Here is a 23,213-nt window from a genome sequence, read left to right as displayed (position 1 = left end):
CTCCCCTGTTATTGTAATGGTGAGAGGGTAGCATGTCTTGGGGTTATGATATAAAATGCTAACCTCCCCTGTTATTGTAATGGTGAGAGGGTAGCATGTCTTGGGGATATGATATAAAATGCTAACCTCCCCTGTTATTGTAATGGTGAGAGGGTAGCATGTCTTGGGGATATGATATTTGTGAGTCTAACTTTCTCACTCATCATTATTCACGATTCAGTCAGGACTATCCATAGTCACGGTAGCATCCACATTAATGTAGAAGTGTTTAGAAACATATTTATATTCTTATTTACAATAAAAGTAACTCCAAAATAACGCAATACATTATTTACCATTCATTTCTATTGTGCACAAAATAATCTGAAACACAACCAAAACAAAAGCTTGATGTAGTCCTTGCGTTCTAGGAATATGGGACCAAATACTACTTTATTACACATAAGTGAATTTGTCCCAATACTTTTGGTCCCCTAAAATGGGGGGACTATGTACAATATGTGCCGTAATTTCTAAACGGTTTACCCGATTTGTATGACAATACCCTCAAATTAAATCAGACAGTCTGCACTTAAACCTTGAAGTCATTGCATCATTTCAAATACAAAGTGCTAGAGTACAGAGCCAAAACAACATAAAAATTGTCACTGTCCCAAAACTTTTGGAGCTCATATACTGTACGTCTATGTCTGCCACCTACCGGTCTTAGTGACAATGGTGTCAGCCATGTCCTTCACGTTCTTGATGAGCAGCCTTGGGCTGGAGGTGGTGGGCATGCCCCCCTGTCTCCGCTGGTTCCTCTGCTGCTTCAGGGCCTGTGGGACAGAGAAGGAGAAGGAAAAGAGGAAAAGGGAGGGAGGGAGAAAAAAAGGAAGGAAAAGAGGAATGAAGAAAGGAAGAGATTATTTACCAGTGCCAAGATGAATGTCCGCTCCTGTCTTAGACTCCCCCCTCAACGTGGCATATTGAGTTTCATCACAGCGCTTGATGTTTTTTGCGAGTGGACTTGAAGAAACTTTAAAAGTTCTTGAAATTTTCCGGACTGACTAACCTTCATGTCTTAAAGTAATGATGTACTGTCGTTTCTCTTTGCTTATTTGAGCTGTTCTTGCCCTAATATGGACTTTACCAAATATGGCTATCTTCTGTATACCACCCCTAACTTCTCACAACACAACTGATTGGCTCAAACGCATTAAGAAGGAAAGAAATTCCACAAGTTAACCTTTAACAAGGCACACCTGTTAATTGAAATGCATTCCTGGTGACTACCTCATGAAGCTGGTTGAGAAAATGCCAAGAGTATGCAAAGCTGTCATCAAGGCAAAGGGTGGCTACTTTGAAGAATGTCAAATATAAAATATATTTAGATTTGTTTAACACTTTTTTGGTTAATAAATGATTCCATATGTGTTATTTCATAGTTTTGATGTCTTCACTATTATTCCACAATATAGAAAATAGTAAAAATAAAGAAAAACCCTTGAATAAGTAGGTGTCCAAACTTTTGACTGGTACTGTATATATATTATGTGATTTAGTCTAGAATCAACACCACTTTCAATATAAAACATATATTCGTATTGTCTAACAATCATACAATCCAACAGGCAAGTCAAACACTCCAAAGAAATAAGTGGCATTAGCCTACATTTTCACTTCATTCTTTCTATTTCCCTGTAAATACTTTTCAATATACAGTACAAAAGTTACAGTTGTAAAATACACATACTGTCTACTCTGTGTGCCTCACCTTGCAGGCACATTTTCATTTGAATAGGGTTTATTTCTGCCTAATAAACCGATAAAACAGCTGAAAGTTCCACAGCAGTGCAGATAATTACGATCAAATCAAATTGTATTAGTCACATGCGCCGAATACAACAAGTGAAATGCTTACTTACAAGCCCCTAACCAACAGTGCAGTTTCAAAAAATATGGATAAGAATAAGAGATTAAAGAGCAGCAGTAAAAAAATAATAATATATATATATATACAGGGGGGTGCCGGTACAGAGTCAATGTGCGGGGGCACCGGTTCGTTGAGGTAGTATGTACATGTAGGTAGAGTATTTAAAGTGACTATGCATAGATGATAACAACAGTGAGTAGCAGTGGTGTAAAAGAGGGGGGGGGGGGGGGGAAAAGCAAATAGTCTGTGTAGCCATTTGATTAGATGTTCAGGAGTCTTATGGCTTGGGGGTAGAAGCTGTTTAGAAGCCTCGGACCTAGACTTGTCACTCTGGTACCGCTTGCCATGTGGTAGCAGAGAGAACAGTCTATGACTAGGGTGGCTGGAGTCCATGACAATTTTTAGGGCCTTCCTCTGACACCGCCTGGTATAGACGTCCTGGATGGTCGGAAGCTTGGCCCCAGTGATGTACTGTGCCGTTCGCACTACCCTCTGTAGTGCCTTGCGGTTGGAGGCCGAGCAGTTGCCATACCAGTCAGTGATGCAACCAGTCAGGATGCTCTCGATGGTGCAGTTGTAAAACCTTTTGAGGATCTGAGGACCCATGCCAAATCTTTTCAGTCTCAATAGGTTTTGTTGTGCCCGCTTCACGACTGTCTTAGTGTGCTTGGGCCATGTTAGTTTGTTTGTGATGTGGACACCAAGGAACTTGAAGCTCTCAACCTGCTCTACTGCAGCCCCGTCGATGAGAATGGGGGCGTGCTCAGTCCTCTTTTTCCTGTAGTCCACAATCATCTCCTTTGTCTTGATCACGTTGAGGGAGAGGTTGTTGTTCTGGCACCACACGGCCAGGTCTTGGACCTCCTCCCTATAGGCTGTCTCGTTGTTGTCGGTGATCAGGCCTACCACTGTTGTGTCATCGGCAAATTTAATGATGGTGCTTGGCCATGGATCGTGCTTGGATCCAGTTGCAGAGGGAGGTGTTTAGTCCCAGGGTCCTTAGCTTATTGATGAGCTTTGAGGGTGCTATGGTGTTGAACGCTGAGCTGTAGTCAATGAATAGCATTCTCACATAGGTGTCCAGGTGGGAAAAGGCAGTGTGGAGTGCAATAAAGACTGCATCATCTGTGGATCTGTTGGGATGGGATGCAAATTGGAGTGGGTCTAGGGTTTCTGGGATGATGGTGTTGATGTGAGCCATGACCAGCCTTTCAAAGCACTTCCTGGCTACAGACGTGAGTGCTACGGGTCGGTAATCATTTATGCAGGTTACCTTAGTGTTCTAGGGCACAGGCACTATGGTGGTCTGCTTAAAACATGTTGGTATTACAGAATCGGACAGGGAGAGGTTGAAAATGTCAGTGAAGACACTTGCTAGTGGTCAGCGCATACTCGCAGTACACGTCCTGGTAATCCGTCTGGCCCTGCGGCCTTGTGAATGTTGCCCTGTCTAAAAGGTCTTACTCACATTGGCTGCGGAGAGCGTGATCACACAGTCTTCCGGTACAGCTGGTGCTCTCATGCATGTTTCAGTTTTATTTGCCTCGAAGCGAGCATAGAAGTAGTTTAGCTCGACCGTTACGCTTGTGTCACTGTGCAGCTCTCGGCTGTGCTTCCCTTTGTAGTCTGTAATGGTTTGCAGGCCCTGCCACATCCGATGAGCGTCAGAGCCGGTGTAGTACGACTCGATCTTAGTCCTGTATTGACACTTTGCCTGTTTGATGGTTCGTCAGAGGGCGTAGCGGGATTTCATATAAGCTTCCGGGTTAGAGTCCCGCTCCTTGAAAGCGGCAGCTCTAGCCTTTAGCTCATCCATGGCTTCTGGGTGGGATATGTACGTACGGTCACTGTGGGGACGATGTCATCAATGCACTTATTGATGAAGCCAATGACAGATGTGGTGTACTCCTCAATGCCATTTGAGGAATCCCTGAAAATATTCTAGTCTGTGCTAGCAAAACCGTCCTGTAGCTTAGCATCTGCTTCATCTGACCACTTTTTTATTGATCTAGTCACTGGTGCTTCCTGCTTTAATGTTTGATTGTAAGCAGGAATCAGGAGGATGGAATTATGGTCAGATTTGCCAAATGGAGGGCGAGGGAGAGCTTTGTATGCATCTCTGTTAGTGGAGTATAGGTGGTCCAGAGTTCTTTTCCCTCTGGTTGCACATTTAACATGCTGATAGAAATTTGGTAAAACTGATTTAAGTTTCCCTGCATTAAAGTCCCCGGCTACTGGGAGCGCCGCCTCTGGGTGAGCGTTTTCTTGTTTGGCGGAATACAGCTCATTCAATGCTATTTTAGTGCCATCCTCTGACTGTGGTGGTATGTAAATAGCTTCAAAGAATACAGATGAAAACTCTCTCGGTAGGTAGTGTGGTCTACAGCTTATCATGAGAAACTCTACCTCAGGCGAGCAATAGCTCGAGACTTCCTTAGATATCGTGCACCAGCAGTTGTTTACTAAAATACAACAAAAATAAAGACAGCTGCCTCTTGTCTTACCAGACACCACTGTTCTAGCCTCCTCATATAACCAGCCTGCTGTATGTTGATATTGTCGTCGTTCAGCCACGACTCCGTGAAGCATAAGATGTTACAGTTTTTAATGTCCTGTTGGTAGTTTAATCTTCCCAGTAACTCATCAATTTTATTGTCCAAAGATTGCATGTTTGCTAGCAGAATTGAGGGAAGTGGGGGTTTATTCAATCGCCTCTGACTTCTCAGAACTCTCTGGCCTCTCTTTCCCCGCCTCCTTGATCAAACAAAATCGAATTATACAGAGCACAAATCGCTAAGTGTGCGTCCCAAATGGCACCCTATTGGCAACCTTGATGGGGGTGGGGGCCACAGTGGTTCGCGGGTCCGTGTAGCCACATCCATACCAAAACATGCAGTCGGAGCCGGCCATAACCTTTAGGGGGCCTTAAGTTACATTTTGCGAGCAAACCCTTTAATTTCTTATGGCTGCAGGGGCAGTATTGAGTAGCTTGGATGAAAGGTGCACAGAGGTGTCCAGAGTAAACGGCCTGCTCCTCAGTCATAGTTGCTAATATTTGCATATGATTATTAGTATTGGATAGAAAACACTCTGAAGTTTCTATAACTGTTTGAATTATGTCTGTGAGTATAACAGAACTCATATGGCAGGCAAAAACCTGAGAAGTTCTACTTCCTGTTTGGATTTTTTCTGGTGGCAGATTTTCAACCAAGCTCTCATTGAAATTACAGCGAGATATTGATGAATTTTCACTTCCTACGGCTTCCACTAGATGTCAACAGTCAATAGAACTTTGTCTGATGACTCTAATGTGAAGGGGGGCCGAAGGAGACAGGAATTAGTCACCACTGCCACGAGGTGACCATGCTTTGACAATGCGCGTTCACATGATAGTCAGCTCCGTTCCATCGCTCAACTGAAGTCAATTTAATTCTCCGGTTGGAACGTTATTCAAGATGTATGTTAACAACATTCTAAAGATTGATTCAGTACATCGTTTGACATGTTTCTACTGACTGTTATGGAACTTTTGGACATTTTGTCACGTTATAGTGGACGCGCTTTGTGACTTTGGAATTGTTTACCGTTAACGCGCTAACCAAAGGAGCTAATTGGACATAAATAACGGACATTATCGAACAAATCAAGCATTTATTGTGGACCTGGGATTCCTAGGACTGCATTCTGATGAAGTTCATCAAAGGTAAGGAAACATTTATCATGTATTTTCTGGTTTCTGTTGACTCCAACATGGCGGCTAATTTGGCTATTGTTCTGAGGGCCGTCTCAGATTATTGCATGATTTGCTTTTTCTGTAAAGTTTTTTTGAAATCTGACACAGCGGTTGCATTAAGGAGAGGTATATCTATAATTCCATGTGTATAACTTGTATTATCATCTACATTTATGATGAGTAATTCTGTTGAAACGATGTGGCTATGCAAAATCACTTGATGTTTTTGGAACTAGTGAATGTAACGCGCCAATGTAAACTCAGGTTTTTTATATAAATATGAACTTTATCAAACAAAACATGCATCTATTGTGTAACATGAAGTCCTATGAGTGTCATCTGATGAAGATCATCAAAGGTTAGTGATTAATTTGATCTCTATTTCTGCTTTTTGTGACTGCTATATTTCGCTGGAAAAATGGCTGTGCTTATTGTGGTTTGGTGGTGACCTAACATAATCGTTTGTAGTGCTTTCGGTGAAAAGAATATTTGACATCGGACACTTTGGTGGGATTAACAACAAGATTACCTTTAAAATGATATAATGTATGTTTGAGGAATTTTAATTATGAGATTTCTGTTGTTTGAATTTGGCGCCCTGCACTTTCACTGGCTGTTGTCATATCGATCCCGTTAGCGGGATGCAGCCATAAGAAGTTAAGAGGCTCCCCTCTTGACAGCGAAGAGAAAGAAAATACTTTTGAGAGTTAATTTCCTGCAATTATACTTTTTGCAATTATACTTTTTGCCATTGGGCATAGAGAAAATGTTGCAGTTTTGCAGCAAGTTAGCTTAAATTTTGCCATGGGGCGGAAAGATACAAAATATTTGTTGTTACAGCTAATTTCCTGCAGTTCTACACATTCTTCCATAGGGTGGAGAGAAATGTTTGCAGTTTTTAATATGATATCTGAGTGAGATTGACTACCAAAAATCAATGGGGGCCCCCTAGCCGGTAGTTTAGATAGCTAGCTAGACTTACTAAATTGAACCTTTATTTAACACATGCGCCGAATACAACTAGGCAAGTCAGTTAAGAACAAATTCTTATTTACAATGACGGCCTACTTCGCCCAAACCTGGACGCCGCCCTATGGAACTCCCAATCACGGCCGGATGTGATGCAGCCTGGATTCAAACCAAGGACTGTAGTGACACCTCTTGCACTGAGATGCAGTGCCTTAGACCGCTGTGCCACTCAGGAGCCCAAAAGAGTTACCCTATATAGTGCAGTACTTTTTACCAGGGCCCGCATAGGGCTCTGGTCAAAAGCAGTGCAATATATAGGGAATAGGGTGCCATTTGTGATGCAGGATAAGGAAGACCAATGGGAAGCTAGTAATACACTGTGGAGTTGTGAGATTGTGAGGAAATTAATACAACTCAGCCAAAGGTATTTTTTCCCCCCTCTCATTCGCATCCCCAATGTCTTTTAAAATAACTTACACAAGGTGTTGTTTTCTTTGTAACAAAGTTATTACATTTAACAAGCACAGTGAATGTCAAGTGTGCATTTATTCTACAAAACGGGTGTCTTCAGCCAAATTAGAGCAACTAGAGCTACAGTTTATTAGCATAGAGAGCAAGCAGTGTTTTCCACTAGCGCCGGCTGTCGGCTAAACAGTTGATTACAGACTCATTTATTGCCAGGCTACTTAAATTAAACTAAGCTACTTTTCAATTGGCTAGTCAGAAACAAATTCAGCCGAGCCCTCTTCCACTAAAATGAATGATATGCATCTTCTAGCAATCTATTGATAGGACAGGCACCTGTCAGTATCAAAGCGAGCGTTGACAGGGAAACACTGCTGGTTTGACAGTTTAATATCTCATCCAGGTACCGGTGGGCAGTGTGATTTGTGTGCTCTGTGGTTGGTTGCAGTCTCTGTGAGTGAATTTCAGGGCTCTATAGAGTGACCATTGTACTCGCATATGCGCCTAAAACAGAAGTGTGCGAACTGAAAAAGTAAAGTATAAGAACGTGCAAGTTTTGATTTATAGCAACACATAAATGCTGCTGTAGCTATTTTCATAGCATTTCTGACGATTGGTTTCATAGCTGGTAGCTAATCACACAAAGAACCATTGAAATAAGAATGATTTAGGATATACACTACCGTTCAAAAGTTTGCGGTCACTTCCTTGTTTTTTTAAAGAAAAGCCAATTTTTTGTCCATTAAGATAACGTCAAACTGATCAGAAATACAGTGTAGACATTGTTAATGTTGTAAATGACTATTGTAACTGGAAACGGCTGATTTTTTATGGAATATCTACATAGGCCTACTGAGGCCCAATATCAGCAACCATCCCTCCTGTGTTCCAATGGCACATTGTGTTAGCTAATCCAAGTTTATCATTTTAAAAAGGCTAATTGATCATTAGAAAACCCTTTTGCAATTGCTAGCACAGCTGAAAACTGTTTATAAGATTGATTAAAGAAGCAATAAAACTGGCCTTCTTTAGTCGACTAGGACGCCCAACTCAAATCAATTATTGTATGGATGAACCCAGCAACAACAGGTAAATGGAGACAGATGCAAATCCAACAAATAGAAAAAACAATAAGTTCATCTATATTTATGAAGACCGTCAATACACTCACTAGGAAGATAGAAAATACCTTTATAGAAAATACCTTTATAAATAACACCATAAAAGGTCTGGACGAAGAAAACAAAATGCATCCAAACAGACCTGATCTACAGTATCTAGAAACACGTCCAAGACAATCAACACTCTACTCTGGAGGAAATACTCCTGGAAAATTCAGTGAAGATTTTTCAACTCCTATAATAAAATCAAAGTACAAACGGCACATCACACCAAGTTGCTGGGTAACCGTGGGGAGAGCAGGGCTAACCACACCCATACTCCTGCCCAGTCCTCAATCATTTCTGGACCAAAGTATGCAAAGTATTGCATGATACATTTGAAAGCTCACTTTATCTAAATCCAGAACACATACTCCTGGGGAGAACCCCTCATGCGATAAGTACCTCTTCAGAATTCTGATAATAACAGCACTTACTAGATTACTAGAAACTGGCCTAATCCGCTGGCACCACAAACAAGCAATTGGAAAGAGACAATTCATGAAATCTATACTATGAAAATTATAACTCATAGAATATGAAACCAAATTACTATTTTTGAAACAGTTATTATTTTAAAAAATTACGGACATTATATTATGAAATATTTATAGGCCCTAACAAGAGATAAAATTGTAATGTTTTAAAGGGAGGGGTGTGGGTGGTCACATGTGTGTGTGTGTGTGCCTGTGGATGCGTCCATCATTACTTTAAGACATGAAGGTCAGTCAATGTGGAAAATGTCAAGAATGTTTCTTCAAGTGCAGTCACAAAACCATCAGGCGCTATGATGAAACTGGCTCTCATGAGGACCGCCACAGGAAAGGAAGACCCAGAGTTACCTCTGCTGCAGAGGATAAGTTCATTAGAGTTACCAGCCTCAGAAATTGCAGTCCAAATGAACACTTCAGAGTTCAAGTAACAGACACATCTCAACATCAACTGTTCAGAGGAGACTGCGTGAATCAGGCCTTCATGGTTGAATTGCTGCAAAGAAACCACTACTAAAGGACACCAATAAGAAGAAGAGACTTGCTTGGGCCAAGAAACATGAGCAATGGACATTAGACCGGTGGAAATCTGTCCAAATCGGAGATTTTTGGTTCCAACCGCCGTGTCTTTGTAAGACGCAAAGTAGGTGAACGGATGATCTCCGCGTGTGTGGTTCCCACTGTGAAGCATGGAGTAGGAGGTGTGATGGTGCTTTGCTGGTGATACTGTCAGTGATTTATTTAGAATTCAAGGCACACTTAACCAGCATTGCAGGTTTGCGCTTAGTGGGAATATCATTTGTTTTCAACAGGACAATGACCTAACACACCTCCAGGGTGTCTAAGGGCTATTTGACCAAGAAGGAGAGTGATGGAGTGCTGCATCAGATGACCTGGCCTCCACAATCACCCGACTTCAACCCAATTGAGATGGTTTGGGATGAGTTGGACCGCAGAGTAAAGGAAAAGCAGCCAACTCAGCATATTTGGGAACACCTTCAAGACTGTTGGAAAAGTATTCCAGGTGAAGTTGGTTGAGATAATGCCAAGTGTGCAACGCTGTCATCAAGGCAAAGGGTGGCTACTTTGAAGAATCTAAAACGTAAAATATATTTTGATTTGTTTAACACTTTTTTGGTAAAAAATCTCAGCTTAGAACCCTGAATTTGCACTTTTCATGTAATGTAGAATAAGTGGTACCGATGTGTCAAAATCCACTTAGCCTTATCATTATTTTCTGGGACATTCATTTATTTTCTTTTGGGTTTTTCACATAGCAGCCACTTTTAATTATTAGAATGTACCAGAGGCCATCAAAATATAGGTAATTCGGCCAAAAGAAAAATGATGTTGGGGAGGCCTGCCTAGCTAATATTTCTTTTGGCTGGCTACTCCAGGTACTTGTGGAAAAGACTGAGGGCACATCACTGAGACACTGTCAGGCAGGTTATGAGGCACCAGGTCAGCAGCAGTACATTATTTAACTTTTATTTACCCAGGTTAGTCTTGTTGAGAAAAGAGAGAACTGGTCTCTATTAACCAGTGAAAAAAAGACCGATAGAGAATCAGCCCAGTAGCCTACCTGTTTGAGAGCCTTCTTGCTGTGTTTCTGTGAGGGAGAGATGAGCTTGCTACTGGGGACAGAGGGAGATGAACAACGTGGCTGAGGAGACGACGGATCAGATGGCAGCGTGGAGGGCACTGGGAAGGAAACACAGCACAACTCAGACACAGTCAATAACACATGAATACGCTCAACAACAACCCCCAATGTTCACATCCAAAACACTGATAACATTTACATAAATACACACGTTGTATGCTGATTGCGTGTTTCAGTTCATCTTTAAGATGGATATACCAAGGTTTTGTTTTGCAGTCAGACACGATACAAACCTATGTTGCATCTAAAAGATTGCTGAAAACATACACAAAAAGTTGGCCTGGATGTGCGTTGCATTTTTTATTTTTTTTAATCGAAGACTCCTTGACTTTCCAACCGCCAGAAAAAAAAGTATTAGTAGCAAGATTATGTAAAACAACTTTTGTAATGGTTATTTCCTGTTTTTTTTAAAAACAAGGCTTACATCTTTATTTCTCACTCACCGTGGCTGTTATCCTTTGACTTGTGTCTTTTGGGGTCTTTTGATAGCATTTGCTTTGATGGAGCTTTTTGCATGGATATTAAGAACAATAAAAATAGAAAAGAAAAAAGAAAAGAATATATCCCCCGTGCTCAGAAGATATGCTGTTACTTTACTTCAACGGTTCCTTAACTTGTTCATATGTGTATATGAGGAAGTGGTCACAGATCTGACTCAAACAAAAAAAAGAATTTCCTGTTGTAACCGTTGCTTAAAATGTTTAAGGGACAGAGAGAACGACAGAAATGGCCTAAACTTCATCTCGTTCTAAAGTGTTACTAAGATGGGCAACAGTCTGATGTATAGTATTAATCACAAAATGTACAGCTGCACACTCAATACTGAAAATGGAAACACCACAATAACTTCAGTGGGACAGGCACCTAAATATAAAGAGTAATGGTCGGCACCGAAATGAGTATCAGCACCTATGGTGCCTTCGGAAAGTATTCAGACCCCTTGACGTTTTCCACATTTTGTTACGTTACAGCCTTATTCTAACATGTATAAAATGCATTGTTTTACTCATCAATCTACACATAATACCCCATATCGACAAAGCAAAAACTGTTTTTTTGAAATGTTTGCTAAAAACAGAAATACTTTATTTACATAAGAATTCAGACCCTTTGCTATGAAACTCTAAATTGAGCTCAGGTGCATCCTGTTTCCATTGATCATCCTTGAGATGTTTCAACAACTCCATTGGAGTCCACCTGTGGAAAATTCAATTGATTGGACATGATTTGGAAAGGCACATACCTGTCTATATAAGGTCCCACAGTTGACAGTGCATGTCAGAGCAAAAACCAAGCCATGAGGCCCAAGGAATTGTCCGTAGTGCTCCGAGACAGGATTGTCTCGATGCACAGATCTGGGGAAGGGTACCGAAACATTTCTGCAGGATTGAAGGTCCCCAAGAACACAGTGGCCTCCATCATTCTTAAATGGAAGAAGTTTGGAACCACTAAGACTCTTCCTAGAGCTGGCCGCCCGGCCAAACTGAGCAATCGGGGGAGAAGGGCTTTGGTCAGGGAGGTGAACAAGAACCTGATGGTCACTGACAGAGCTCCAGAGTTCAATAAGGACAACCATCTCTGCAGCACTCCACCAATCAGGCCTTTAAGGTAGAATGGCCAGTCAGAAGCCAGTCCTCAGTAAAAGGCACATGACAGCCCACTTGAAGTTAGCCAAAAGGCACCTAAAGGACTCTTAGACCATGAGAAACAAGATTCTCTGGTCTGATGAAACCAAGATTGAACTCTTTGGCCTGAACGCCAAGCATCATGTCTGGAGGAAACCAGGCACCGCTCATCACCTGGCCAATGCCATACCTACGGTGAAGGCTGGTGGTGGCAGCATCATGCTGTGGGGATGTTTTTCAGCGGCAGGGACTGGGAGACTAGTCAGGATCGAGGGAAAGATGAACGGGGCAAAGTACAGCGAGATCCTTGATGAAAACCTGCTCCAGAGTGCTCAGGACCACCGACTGGGGCGAAGGTTCACCTTCCAACAGGACAACGACCTTAAGCACACAGCCAAGACAACGCAGGAGTGGCTTCGAGACAAGTCTCTGAATGTCCTTGAGTGGCCCAGCCAGAGCCCGGACTTGAACCCGATCTAACATCCACGGAGGGACATGAAAATTGCTGTGCAGCGACGTTCCCCATCCAACCTGACAGAGCTTGAGAGGATCTGCAGAGAAGCATCATACCCAAGAAGACCTTAAACTGTAATCACTGGCAAAGATGCTTCAACAAAATACTGAGTAAAGTGTAATATTTCAAATTTTTATTTGTAATAAATTGGCAAAAATTCAACAACAAAAAACTGTTTTGCTTTGTCATTATGGGTTTTGTGTGTAGATTGATGAGGGGGAAAAAACAATGTTATCCATTTCAGAATAAGGCTGTAACGTAACAAAATGTGGAAAAAGACAAGGGGTCGGAATACTTTCCAAATGTACTGTATTTCAGTCAATTTCAAGTATTGGAATAATAGCCCAATCATCATAGAAAAAGGTGAAGCGAATAAATATATAGCGAAATATACAGTATCCTACCTCTCGGCGTCCCCATTTCCTTATCAAAAAGACAGTGATGTTATAAATATATTGTGAAGTAGTATCATACCTCTCCTCCTCCACTGTCCCCTCATGCCCTCCTGGTTGTTAGTGTAATTGTTGTTCTCTGTGCTCTGGGAATCAGACAAATTATCACTATCGTCCTCCTCGGATCCCTCCTCAGACAGCTCCTTCACCACGTCCCCAATGTCCTTCTACTCACAGACACACAACATACATATACGTTATACACAAATTATATAAACACAACACATTATATACAAACACACAACATACACCGAATGTACAAAACATTAATCAGTGTAGACGAAGGGGAAGAGACAGGTTAAAGAAGGATTTTTAACTCTTGAGACATAGATTGTGTATGTGTGCCATTCAGAGCGTGTATTATATATTTAAGTGCCTTTAAAATGGGGTATGGTTGTAGGTGCACCGGTTTGTGTGAAGAACTGCAACGCTGCTGGGGTTTTCAAGCTCAACAGTTTGAGCAAGAATGGTCCACCACCCAAAGAACATCCAGCCAACTAGAAACAACTGTGGGAAGCATTGGAGTCAACATGGGCCAGCATCCCTGTGGAATGCTTTCGACACCTTGTAGAGTCCATGCCCCAACGAATTGAGGCTGTACTGAGGGCAAAAGGGGGTGCAACTAAATATTAGGAAGGTGTTTTTAATGTTTTGTCCACTCAGTGTACACATTCTATAACATACACACCACAATAAGATATTATATACACACCCCCATAACACGGACTGCTTTGAATGACTCCTAACATTCAGAGCAATTCATAATGATTCATGTGAATTTCCAATTGTTTGTCAAGCTCGCTGTGTGAGTCATAACGTTGCTCTACTTTTCATTCTCTTTCCATAGAGAAGCAGTGTCATCATAAATACTTTTAACAGCTCATAATTATTGACACTGTGGCGCTGCCTATTAGTAAAAAAATGACATGTCAATTCCACATGGAGATATGTCGGCGCTTATTGGTTTCATGCTTTAGATTTATAGAAATTTGAAACTGACCTTCAGTGTGTAGACCCCCATTCGTCCAGGTACTTTGTAGAAGATCCCTTCTTCACCGCGAGAGTTGGTGTGGAGCATAGCATTGAGACAGGCCAGCGGGGAAGTACCACTAGATAACAGGAGAAGAGGAAAGCACAGCCAGTTACATCCAATGAAGCAGACAGCTGACTGGCCACTACAGAGCCGACTTTAACTGTACTGGCTCTGACATTTCCTTTTGACATTGTCCTTTCCAGCATAGTTTCAGCAACTATTGAGGATGTGTAGCCAGGCCAAGCTGGCCAACCCAGTACACCTCAGCCTGGCCCGGTTTGGCCCTATAGTGTGAATCAGGCGCCAGTGTACTGTATTCAGAGCTTCAGCTGAAATTATTAGACTGTGCTGCCTGAAATAACAATACCTGACATGCAAGAACAAGTTGTTAATAACATGTTGTAACTTCTTGTTACAAGTACAAGTTGCTAATAACATGTTGTAACAAGTACAAGTTGTTAACATGCAATAGGAAAAACAAACAACATTTTAGTGAGTTTGTTAAGGGAGGGAGGGGCAAAACTTGCTTTGTCTTACCTTCTGGATGACAAGAGTGAAAAAAATGAAACAAGAAACAAAATCATTAGAATTATGTGAATGTAATAATTACCACCGAGAATAAGAAAATAAAAAGGGAAAGGACATGAGCAGTCAATCAAACAAGAAGAAATGATGTGTTGCTATTCATAAACAAAACTAGGCCTAGTGTGCTGATCGTGTGTATCAAAAATGAAGTCAAAACTGTGAAGAGCGACCTAAAGGAACCTTAAAAGGGGATCTAAAAAGGACCTTTTCTTTGAAAACAAACAGAAGACATACGAGACTGTTTATTTACCTAATCTCTTTCAGTCTCTCCCTCTGGATCACCTGTAGGATCTCTTTGTGGCTCATAGGTGTGTTGGGGTACTTTTCTAATACCTGAAAGAATAAAGCACAAAATCAGTCAATGGATTGCAGTGTAATAATGTGTAATACATACCTAATACCACTTGAGAATGTAAAAGAACCTCTAGCCTAAAGACAATAACATATGTCAACCTGTCCTAGACTAGTATTCACATTGCTTATGGTGTTACTACACATTATCAACCCACAATTCTATAGTTGGGCCTAGTGGTATGGAATTAGGACCTAGTTGTATGAAATGAACATTGAGTAAGCTTCAACTGAGGTGTTCTATACTTCTGTGATGTCATGTCATAGCTCTTACTTAAAGGAGTAATGATTTAGGATTCGTTTTGCCTTTTAGATCACAACTAATAAAATGATATAGACAGAGAGGACCTGATTCTAGATCAGCACTCCTTGGCATACGGTTTTTAGCACATTCATTAGTGGTGTGGTTTGTTAAGACATGAAGTCAACCTCTGGGAATGAGTCTGTCAACAATGATTTAGTGCATGCTTTTACCCATTGTCAAGAGAATATGTGACTTGCTGGAAATAAGACAGACCTCAATGACCTCACCAAAGCATGATTCACTTCCTTTGTGTTTGTGTAAGAAGAGAAAGCCTGAGCAAGATCACCACCCACCCACCATCATAGCTGATGTAGCTAGCCTAAATTATACCCATGGTGACGTCACCACAGACAGAACAATGAGACAGATATTTCACTGGAAGTGTAAATGTGAAGCATCCGCTTGGCGTTTCCACTCACTACCAAATATGGTAATGAGAGGAAGCTCAGTGGCCAGAAGTGGGAAGAGATGGAAGGAGATGGATTTTGGCCGACATTCTTCAAATAATCTCATGATGAAAGATTTGGTCCCAATACAGTTTTCAGTTCCCCAACTAAAATCTGTTTTTAACAGAGTGGACTAAGTTTTGTAGACCTTACCCTTTGCCAAAGTTTTTTAAAATCGCGTTGTTTAGGAGTGCAAAGGCGAATTGAGTTATTGGACACGCGCACTTCACAGAGTAGGCGTTCCCTAACGGAAATATGCATATGATTGCTAAAACAGGCAAATAGGATCTCGCTAACTTGTGCTTGGCTCTGCCCACCTCCTTGCTTGTTCTGCCCACTATGACTAATTTGTTCCCATTGACAGGCTGTGGTCTATCTTGATTTAGTTATACAAATCTTTGATGTCACAAAGGTTTTCATATGAATAGTAGGCGAACTGTCATCTGTCAACTAACGACTGTTAGCTAACTGGCTAGCTATGTTATTGCTGTTACTAGTTTTAATTAACTACATTGTGTAAACAAAACACACTAACATAGCTAATCAAAACTAGTAACAGCAATGATTTGCTAATACATGTAGTCATAGGTAGCTAAGCATGTTAAAAACCGAATGGCCAATACAGTGACCAAGTAGCTAAAACAACTTCATAAATAGTTTATAAACACTACTGATGTAGCTACTAGGTAGCTATTTGTAGCTAGCTAGCAAGTTGACTACTACTACCATGCTAACGTTAGCTGTCGTTCATTGGTCATTACCTAGCGTTATAGCTAATGTCCATCGACATAGGACGATTAGAACTAGCTGGAGAGCTAGACACTTGACAACGGCCATGTTTCAATGTATTTTGTCAGTTCAGAACAAGCTGTCAAACTGAACGTGAGTTAGCATAGCTTGCTAACTGGCTAGCTGTACGCTCGCGCAACACTTCGTGTTTACTTTAAAGCAACACAGACATGTCTGCGTGTCTGCGGTCGAAACAATAATTCTGTCAATTTCCTATCTACAACTTCAGCAACTAAAGCAAACTACATGGAGACACTGATATAGCTATTTTCTGTAAATGAATCCACAAGACTGTCAAGCCAATCTTGATGGACTTCCAGTGCTTAGCTAGCCGACAAGCAGGCCTTGGGTTGCATACGCAACATTTCGTCTGCACCAGCGGGTCATGAACTCATAAACAGTTGTACAAGTGGGAGCGAAGGGAAAACAAGCACAACAAACGTTGAATAGAACGACAGTAAATACCGTTTTAGCAGCTTCTGCCCATGTCCTCCCCTTCTTTTTCTTCTGTCTCTCCCTCATCGCTGCGGTCTTGTGCTGATTAGTGTTGAATATGACAGTGTGTTAGTTGAAATGTTGCTTTAGTTACCGCGCAAGACCGACCGCTTCTGCCATATTGGGCTTTTACTGCTTTACTGTAAGGAGTGTGTCATGTGACCCAGAGAGAGACGTCATCTTACTGTACAAATGACAGCTGTCACTGGCAAACACGAGTATTTAAACACATTTGTTTTACTTCGCTATAAAATAAATACATAGCTATTAAAATAATAACATGACCGTTATTACTGTCAGAACATGTGACTATTTTCGGGAGATGGTGGTGTTTTAGGCTAGAATAGAATATTAGCCTACCGAGTAAATCCTTTAAAATTAGTCAAATTCATACAAACCTTTAGGCTGGTGCTTTTTTTTCTTCTCCCTATTTTTGGTCAATGGCAGTTCATTTGACTTGAAATACAGGTATTTTATATTTTCCCTAAAAAAATGTAGGCTCATACATGTTATTTATAACAGTTTGTACCATTTATTCTGATGTTTCAATACATCTAAAGCTAAACATTACTTCAGTCATCATCTGCATAAGCTATAATAATAGCAAAAAATATATAAAATAATGAAAAGCTCAGCTTTACAATATTTTCCACAAAGTCTTATGCAAATCTTTTGGTTACAGACAAATTGTATTTGGTGAAATAATACACTTTGAAATTGTTGATTGCATAATGTAACACAGCAAATAAGCATATATGATATACATTGGAATGTTCTATAATCTATAATCAGGGGCTCCCTGGAATGGCACCTTCCAATGGAGTATAGATGGCTGAGGAGGGTCTCTGAGGGTGAGGAGAGCACTGGGTCTGGGGTCCTTGTGTTATAGAGCTGGATGATGAAGAGGATGAGACGCATGAAGAGGATGAGCGAGGTGCCTGGTACCTGGGAACGAGGAAAAGGGTATACAGCAAAAACGAATGCATATAAAATTATGAAATTCATAGCTCTAAATGCTGCCAATTATTAGTAAAGTCGGAAAGACTAATCAGATAATAGTTAATCAGCCAATTCTGTAGCAACTCTAATAGAGTCTTCCTCTGCAGGTTAAACTCAACAGGTTACTACAGGTACTGTAACTCACCAGGATCGTGACTTCCGGACCCTTCCTGATGCGGTGGTCCTGTCCCTGAAGGGGACGTTGACTAGCAGGTCTCTCCTGGGGCTACCGGGACCTCCAAAGGCCTGCTCCAGGTGTGCTCCATTAAGGTTGAGGTTGTACATGGTGGGTGGGCTCATATCTAGCTCCAGGAGCATTACATTCTCAGCCTATAGGAATAAGGAATGAGAGAGAAAGAGAGAGGAAGTTTAATGTAATGAACGGTGACGATGGAAAGCATCTGCAATTGATGATTCAATAAAATGGGTGGAAATTGTGTTCTGGACATTAATCAGTACAGGATGTCAATGGACCTCAAGTATGAGCAAAGTTTATTTTTTTAATCATATACTGTCAAATACAACTGATTAAACATTTTCCATCTAGCACATGTAATACATTTAGCAAAATTACACTACACTAAATTTCAATCTAAAAAAAAAATATATATATATATATATATATATTTCCATAGATAAAAAACCTAGCACCAACCCACCCGGTATCTAGATTGAGCTCCTGCTGTGACAGCCATCTGTGCATATTGGCTGATAGGTCTCTTGTATCCCACCACAGAAGTGGGCCTTCGTTTCACCTGATAAGCCGATTTACTGCAATAAGATGTGTACAGGAGGAAAGACTAGTTTAGGAGTTATTTAAGGAGTTAAAAGAAAAGTATAGATAATATCATATTGTGACAAAGTAGTCAATTTTTTAAATACTTTTATTCCAGGTAGAACTCTTTTGGATTACATGTAGAACCCTCTGTGTGGAGGGTTCTACATGTAACTCAAAAGGGTTCTACCTGGAACCAAAATGGTTCTACCTGGAACCAGAAAGGGTTCTTCAAAGGGTTCTCCAATGGGGACAGCCAAAGAACCCTTGTAGGTTCCTTTTTTTTTCTAAGAGTGTAGTATGGACTAGTGTAGACTGGGTGAACTCACTGACCTTTCTGAAGTAACAGAGGACCTAAACCTCCATTGGTCCTCCTCACTGTCAAAGTGAAGCCTGTTCATAATCTTGTTCTTTTCTTCAGGAGGGATGAAATTCTCAATTAAGAGATACCTGCAGGTAAAACATCAGAAATATTGTAAAAAGTGAGCCAAATTGGCGTAGTGTGCGTGTGTGTTGCGTGATTACAGGTTATTAATACTCACTTGAACTTGAGTTCTCTGGTGAGTTCATTCTGTGTCTGCTCAAGCTCCTGTCTGGTTACTACATGCTCATCAATGACGTCCCCAATCTCAGCCTTCACCAACTGCAGCTTGGCATACAACTGGATCAACGAGAGAGGAAACACAATAGGAGAACAGAATAACTCCATTAAATATGAACATCCTTATCAAAATACCAGGAATTAGGAAATAGGATTGTGTCTCAAATCAGTTCAAATTAAACATGAGGTCATAATAATGATCCTATAGTAGATGGGCTTTATGTATATGGAAGGACTGGTTAGTTATCCGTTTTACCCTTTTCAGCTTCTTGGTCTTGAGATCCACCTCCTGCTGCAGGGAGGAGAAGGTCTCTCTTAGCTCTCCTGTCTCCTCATCCTGAGCCATCACCTGCTGCTGGATCTCTCTCTCCCGTCTTATCTAAATACAAATAAAAATGACTTTGTGGAGTCATGGTTCATTCATGCAAACCCAATACAGCTAGGCCTAGCCTACACTCAAATAATATGAGATAAAAAAATGACATGCGAACGACATGGGACAGGTAAAACTTTCACCATGCCCACAGACTCCCCCAATATATATATATATATATATATAGCCATTCTCCATGATGCTGACCAAAATCTAAGATATGTGAAAACAGAGGAAAAAAAACAATGCATAAACCTGGATGCACATTGAGAAATATTATATTATATAGAATTACCACTTTCAACTTGGTCATTACATACAGCAATATTTCCGATATACTGGAGGGATAGCCTAGTTGTTTTGTGCCTTGGCCACGACTCCCCCAATCTATCGTAGCCTATTGGTTTGTAGACGATCTCTCACCTGCTCTGCAATCTCTTGCCTCTTCAATTGCAGCATCTTCTGTTGCTCATTAGTGTGGTCAATAATGTTCTTTCCCCCAGCCAATATTTTGCTCTCCATAGCCTGGAGGGAAAGACACGTGGCAACATGGATAATTGATTATTGGAAAGACTGATGCTGTGTATCATGACCAATGAATCATTGCTCATATTAAATATATCAAAATGCACTATTGTCTCATATACAGAAACAGAGAAAATAATCATATATTTATTGTCACCTTATATTTCTCAATAATATTTTCCATGGATTCCTGTTCCTTCTGCATGTGGTCCATCATCCTTTCATTTTCCATCTGCTCCTTCTCACCAAATGGCTTCCATTTCTCTCTGGCCCCTGGGCTGCTATGGGTGCTGGTGGGAAGAGGCTTTTTGGGGCTATCCTCCACAGAGCTAAATCTATGTATCGGTATCGTGGATGTAGCTACTTTTTGGAGACGGCCCTCTACAGAGTTATCCATGGAGTTGAATCTACTTATCGCTATACTTCTTTCCTCCTCTTTCTTCCTCTTGCTTTCCTGTTCTTCCTTTATATAGTATTTTGCATTCCGCTCCCACTCTGCTTCCAGAGCCTTCCACAGTTCCGCATCCCTTTCTCTGTGAGCTACATCCTCCACAATCATACTTTTAGTCAGTCTTCTGCTATTCCTTCTCCTCCTCCTCTCCTTCGCCAGCGTCCCTCGCTCCTCCAGTTGGGCCTTCAGGCGGGTGATCTCCTCCTGAAACTCTCTCAGCAGAGCATCCTTTGGATCCTCGTTGATCTTGGGTTTGTTTTTTATATTTTTAGCCCTGTTAGCGTACCTTAGGGTCGTTAGGGACTCTTCATAGTTCTTGGACGCTGGTCCCAGAGTGGCTACCATGACCGTCTTTGCATTGCCACCTAGTGAATCCTGGAGCAGGCGGGTAAGTTTAGAGTCCCTGTAAGGGATGTGTGTGCTCTTCCCATCCACCAGAGCTGAGATGACATTACCCAGTGCTGAGAGGGACAGGTTGATTTTGGTAGCCTCTTTCAGGCGTTCCCCATTAGCACCTGTCTTTCTCTGGCGTTCGCTGCCAGCCAGGTCAACCATGTTCAGCTTCCCAACCCGTATGTGGTCCTCTCCATCTGCACCTTTCTCACTGCACTCCACCGTGATCATGAAGATGGCATGGGACCGCGAGCTGCGTTCATTCATATTGGTGAACCCCACAGACCTGGACTGGTCTCCTATGTTCATGACATGTTCGATCTCCATGACATTCTTGCTGACAACCGAAGACAGGTCTTTGACATAGACACCTGAATCTGGGTTTTCTTTGAGGTCTAGTTTCTTGTTGTTGTCCTTACATAACAGATCCCTGACCTCCTCCCGATAGATCTCTAGATAGGATGCCCTCACTAAATATTGCTGATTCTGAGACCTGGAGATCTGTGTAAAAATGTGGTTAAATGAATTTGGGATGATCCCTCTCTCATTGTCTGTGGGCATACCTAGCATGGTGAAGGTTTTACCTGTCCCAGTTTGCCCATAAGCTAATATGGTCCCGTTGAATCCTTGCAACACGGAGTCTACAAGGGGTCTAACTGTGTCGTCATAAATATCGCTCTGTTTCGACTCTGAGTCGTAGACTGCATCAAAGGTGAATGATTTCACGAGCTCTTCAGGTGACGCCCTTGGGTTCCTCAATGTGATCTGCCCCAGTTTTGTATTCACCTCCAATATGTTATCGTTGTCCATCGTCTCCTCTCTCCTGTTGAATGGGCGGCATCGCACCACCACCTTCACAGCCTCGCACTGTCTCGACATATTTATTCCTTCGATCCTTGACCGTAAAATTGATTTCTCCGCAACACTTCCACTGTATACGTCGCTAATCGCGCATCAAGGAGATTACACGCCTTGCACCGCAGCTCCGCTGAGCAATACTCAGGTAAACCAATTCATGTCATTCGCAGAAAATGATAACATTCTGCAATCGGACACACCTAACACGGACATACCCTGCGTAGCCTACATGTCTTTTCTCCAAATCTGAGGAATATTCTCCTTGATCCTGACAATGATAACTGCCTCCACCATTCTCATCAAACGGCATGCACCGCACCAAGGCTTCATGGTACAAAGGATGCTGCGCCACCACGGCTGGAAAATACCGCGGTCGGCCAGCCCTGCCCAACCCTGTATACGTCCCCAGTCCCCCTGTACACACCCTTCGCTCTGCTGCAGACAATAGGAACAAGGCATGTGACTCACGCCAACGAATTGGATTAAAGGGGCAATCAGCAGTTGCTACATACATTTTTGGACTTAAATTGAAATGTACCCATTGATTCTTCAAGAATATAACTTCAATTCCTCATGAGCTTAGTTCAAATGTTCTACCATCTGAACCCAAAACATAAGCTTGTTTTACTCCAATGTCTATAAACCAAGTAAAATGTAAACAAACATTATATAACCTCAAAACATGGTTAAAACTATCAATTAATGGATGGCCAGCCCTTGCATCATAGCTCTGCCTCTGAATTGGAAAGTGGTTACATTTCTCCAGCCCCAGCCCTCTGCTTTTTTACCCGAAACAGGGGTGGGAAGGACTAGTTGTTTCTACTGCTGATTGCCGCTTTAAATCAAAATCTTGTAACTAGTAACTAGCCTAATGCAATTCTTTAATACATGTGATCAAATAGGCCTAGGAAACAAATGACCCGTTTAGCCTACACATTTGACTTCAGCATAATTATTTATTCATTTACTGACTCTAAATATTCATACAATCACTGCCCAAACCATGGAATAAAGACCTTGATAAATGTATTAAAAAAAATATACATATAAAAATGTTTACCTCATTAGTAGATGACAATCAATAAAACATGAACAAGCCAAGAAGAGTAGGACAAGACTAGTCACTTATGAAGGCTGAAATGGCACCCTATTCCCTTTATAGTGCACTCCTAGACCAGGGCCCCATAGGGCTCTGATCAAAAGTTGTGCACTACATTGGGAATATGGTGCCATTTGGGATGTAGTGATGGA

At 41.5% G+C, this 23,213-nt stretch overlaps 2 protein-coding genes across 3 annotated transcripts in view; both read right to left on the bottom strand.

Moving 5' to 3' along the window:
- LOC112068052 (putative Polycomb group protein ASXL2) overlaps positions 1-17,120 on the bottom strand; it is a 28,459-nt gene extending 11,339 nt beyond the window's left edge. Inside the window, exons 1-6 of one of the 2 annotated variants that reach the window (XM_024135050.2) lie at positions 16,958-17,120; positions 14,853-14,935; positions 13,985-14,093; positions 13,007-13,151; positions 10,313-10,431; positions 701-815 (exon numbers count right to left, since the gene is read on the bottom strand). In XM_024135050.2, the coding sequence (XP_023990818.1) occupies positions 701-815; positions 10,313-10,431; positions 13,007-13,151; positions 13,985-14,093; positions 14,853-14,935; positions 16,958-17,014 (628 nt within the window). In that variant the 5' untranslated portion in view covers positions 17,015-17,120. Of the gene's footprint in view, positions 1-700; positions 816-10,312; positions 10,432-10,836; positions 11,212-13,006; positions 13,152-13,984; positions 14,094-14,852; positions 14,936-16,957 lie in introns of those variants that run through there. The other variant, XM_024135051.2, reaches the window with a different exon arrangement.
- A 386-nt stretch (positions 17,121-17,506) lies between these two features.
- On the bottom strand, positions 17,507-22,532 carry LOC112068051 (kinesin-like protein KIF3B). Its single transcript, XM_024135048.2, has 8 exons — positions 20,418-22,532; positions 20,159-20,260; positions 19,619-19,741; positions 19,304-19,422; positions 19,095-19,211; positions 18,646-18,757; positions 18,132-18,316; positions 17,507-17,932 (listed from the first exon to the last, which is right to left on the bottom strand). The coding sequence occupies exons 1-8, from the start codon at positions 21,981-21,983 to the stop codon at positions 17,776-17,778; spliced, it is 2,481 nt and encodes an 826-aa protein (XP_023990816.1). The 5' UTR covers positions 21,984-22,532; the 3' UTR covers positions 17,507-17,775.
- Between the last annotated feature and the right edge of the window lie 681 nt (positions 22,533-23,213).

This window comes from Salvelinus sp. IW2-2015, unplaced genomic scaffold, assembly GCF_002910315.2.
Source record: "Salvelinus sp. IW2-2015 unplaced genomic scaffold, ASM291031v2 Un_scaffold37, whole genome shotgun sequence".
Taxonomy (NCBI): Eukaryota; Metazoa; Chordata; class Actinopteri; order Salmoniformes; family Salmonidae; genus Salvelinus; species Salvelinus sp. IW2-2015.
Note: the sequence above shows the minus strand (reverse complement) of the source record. Positions and strands in the feature narration are given on the sequence as shown.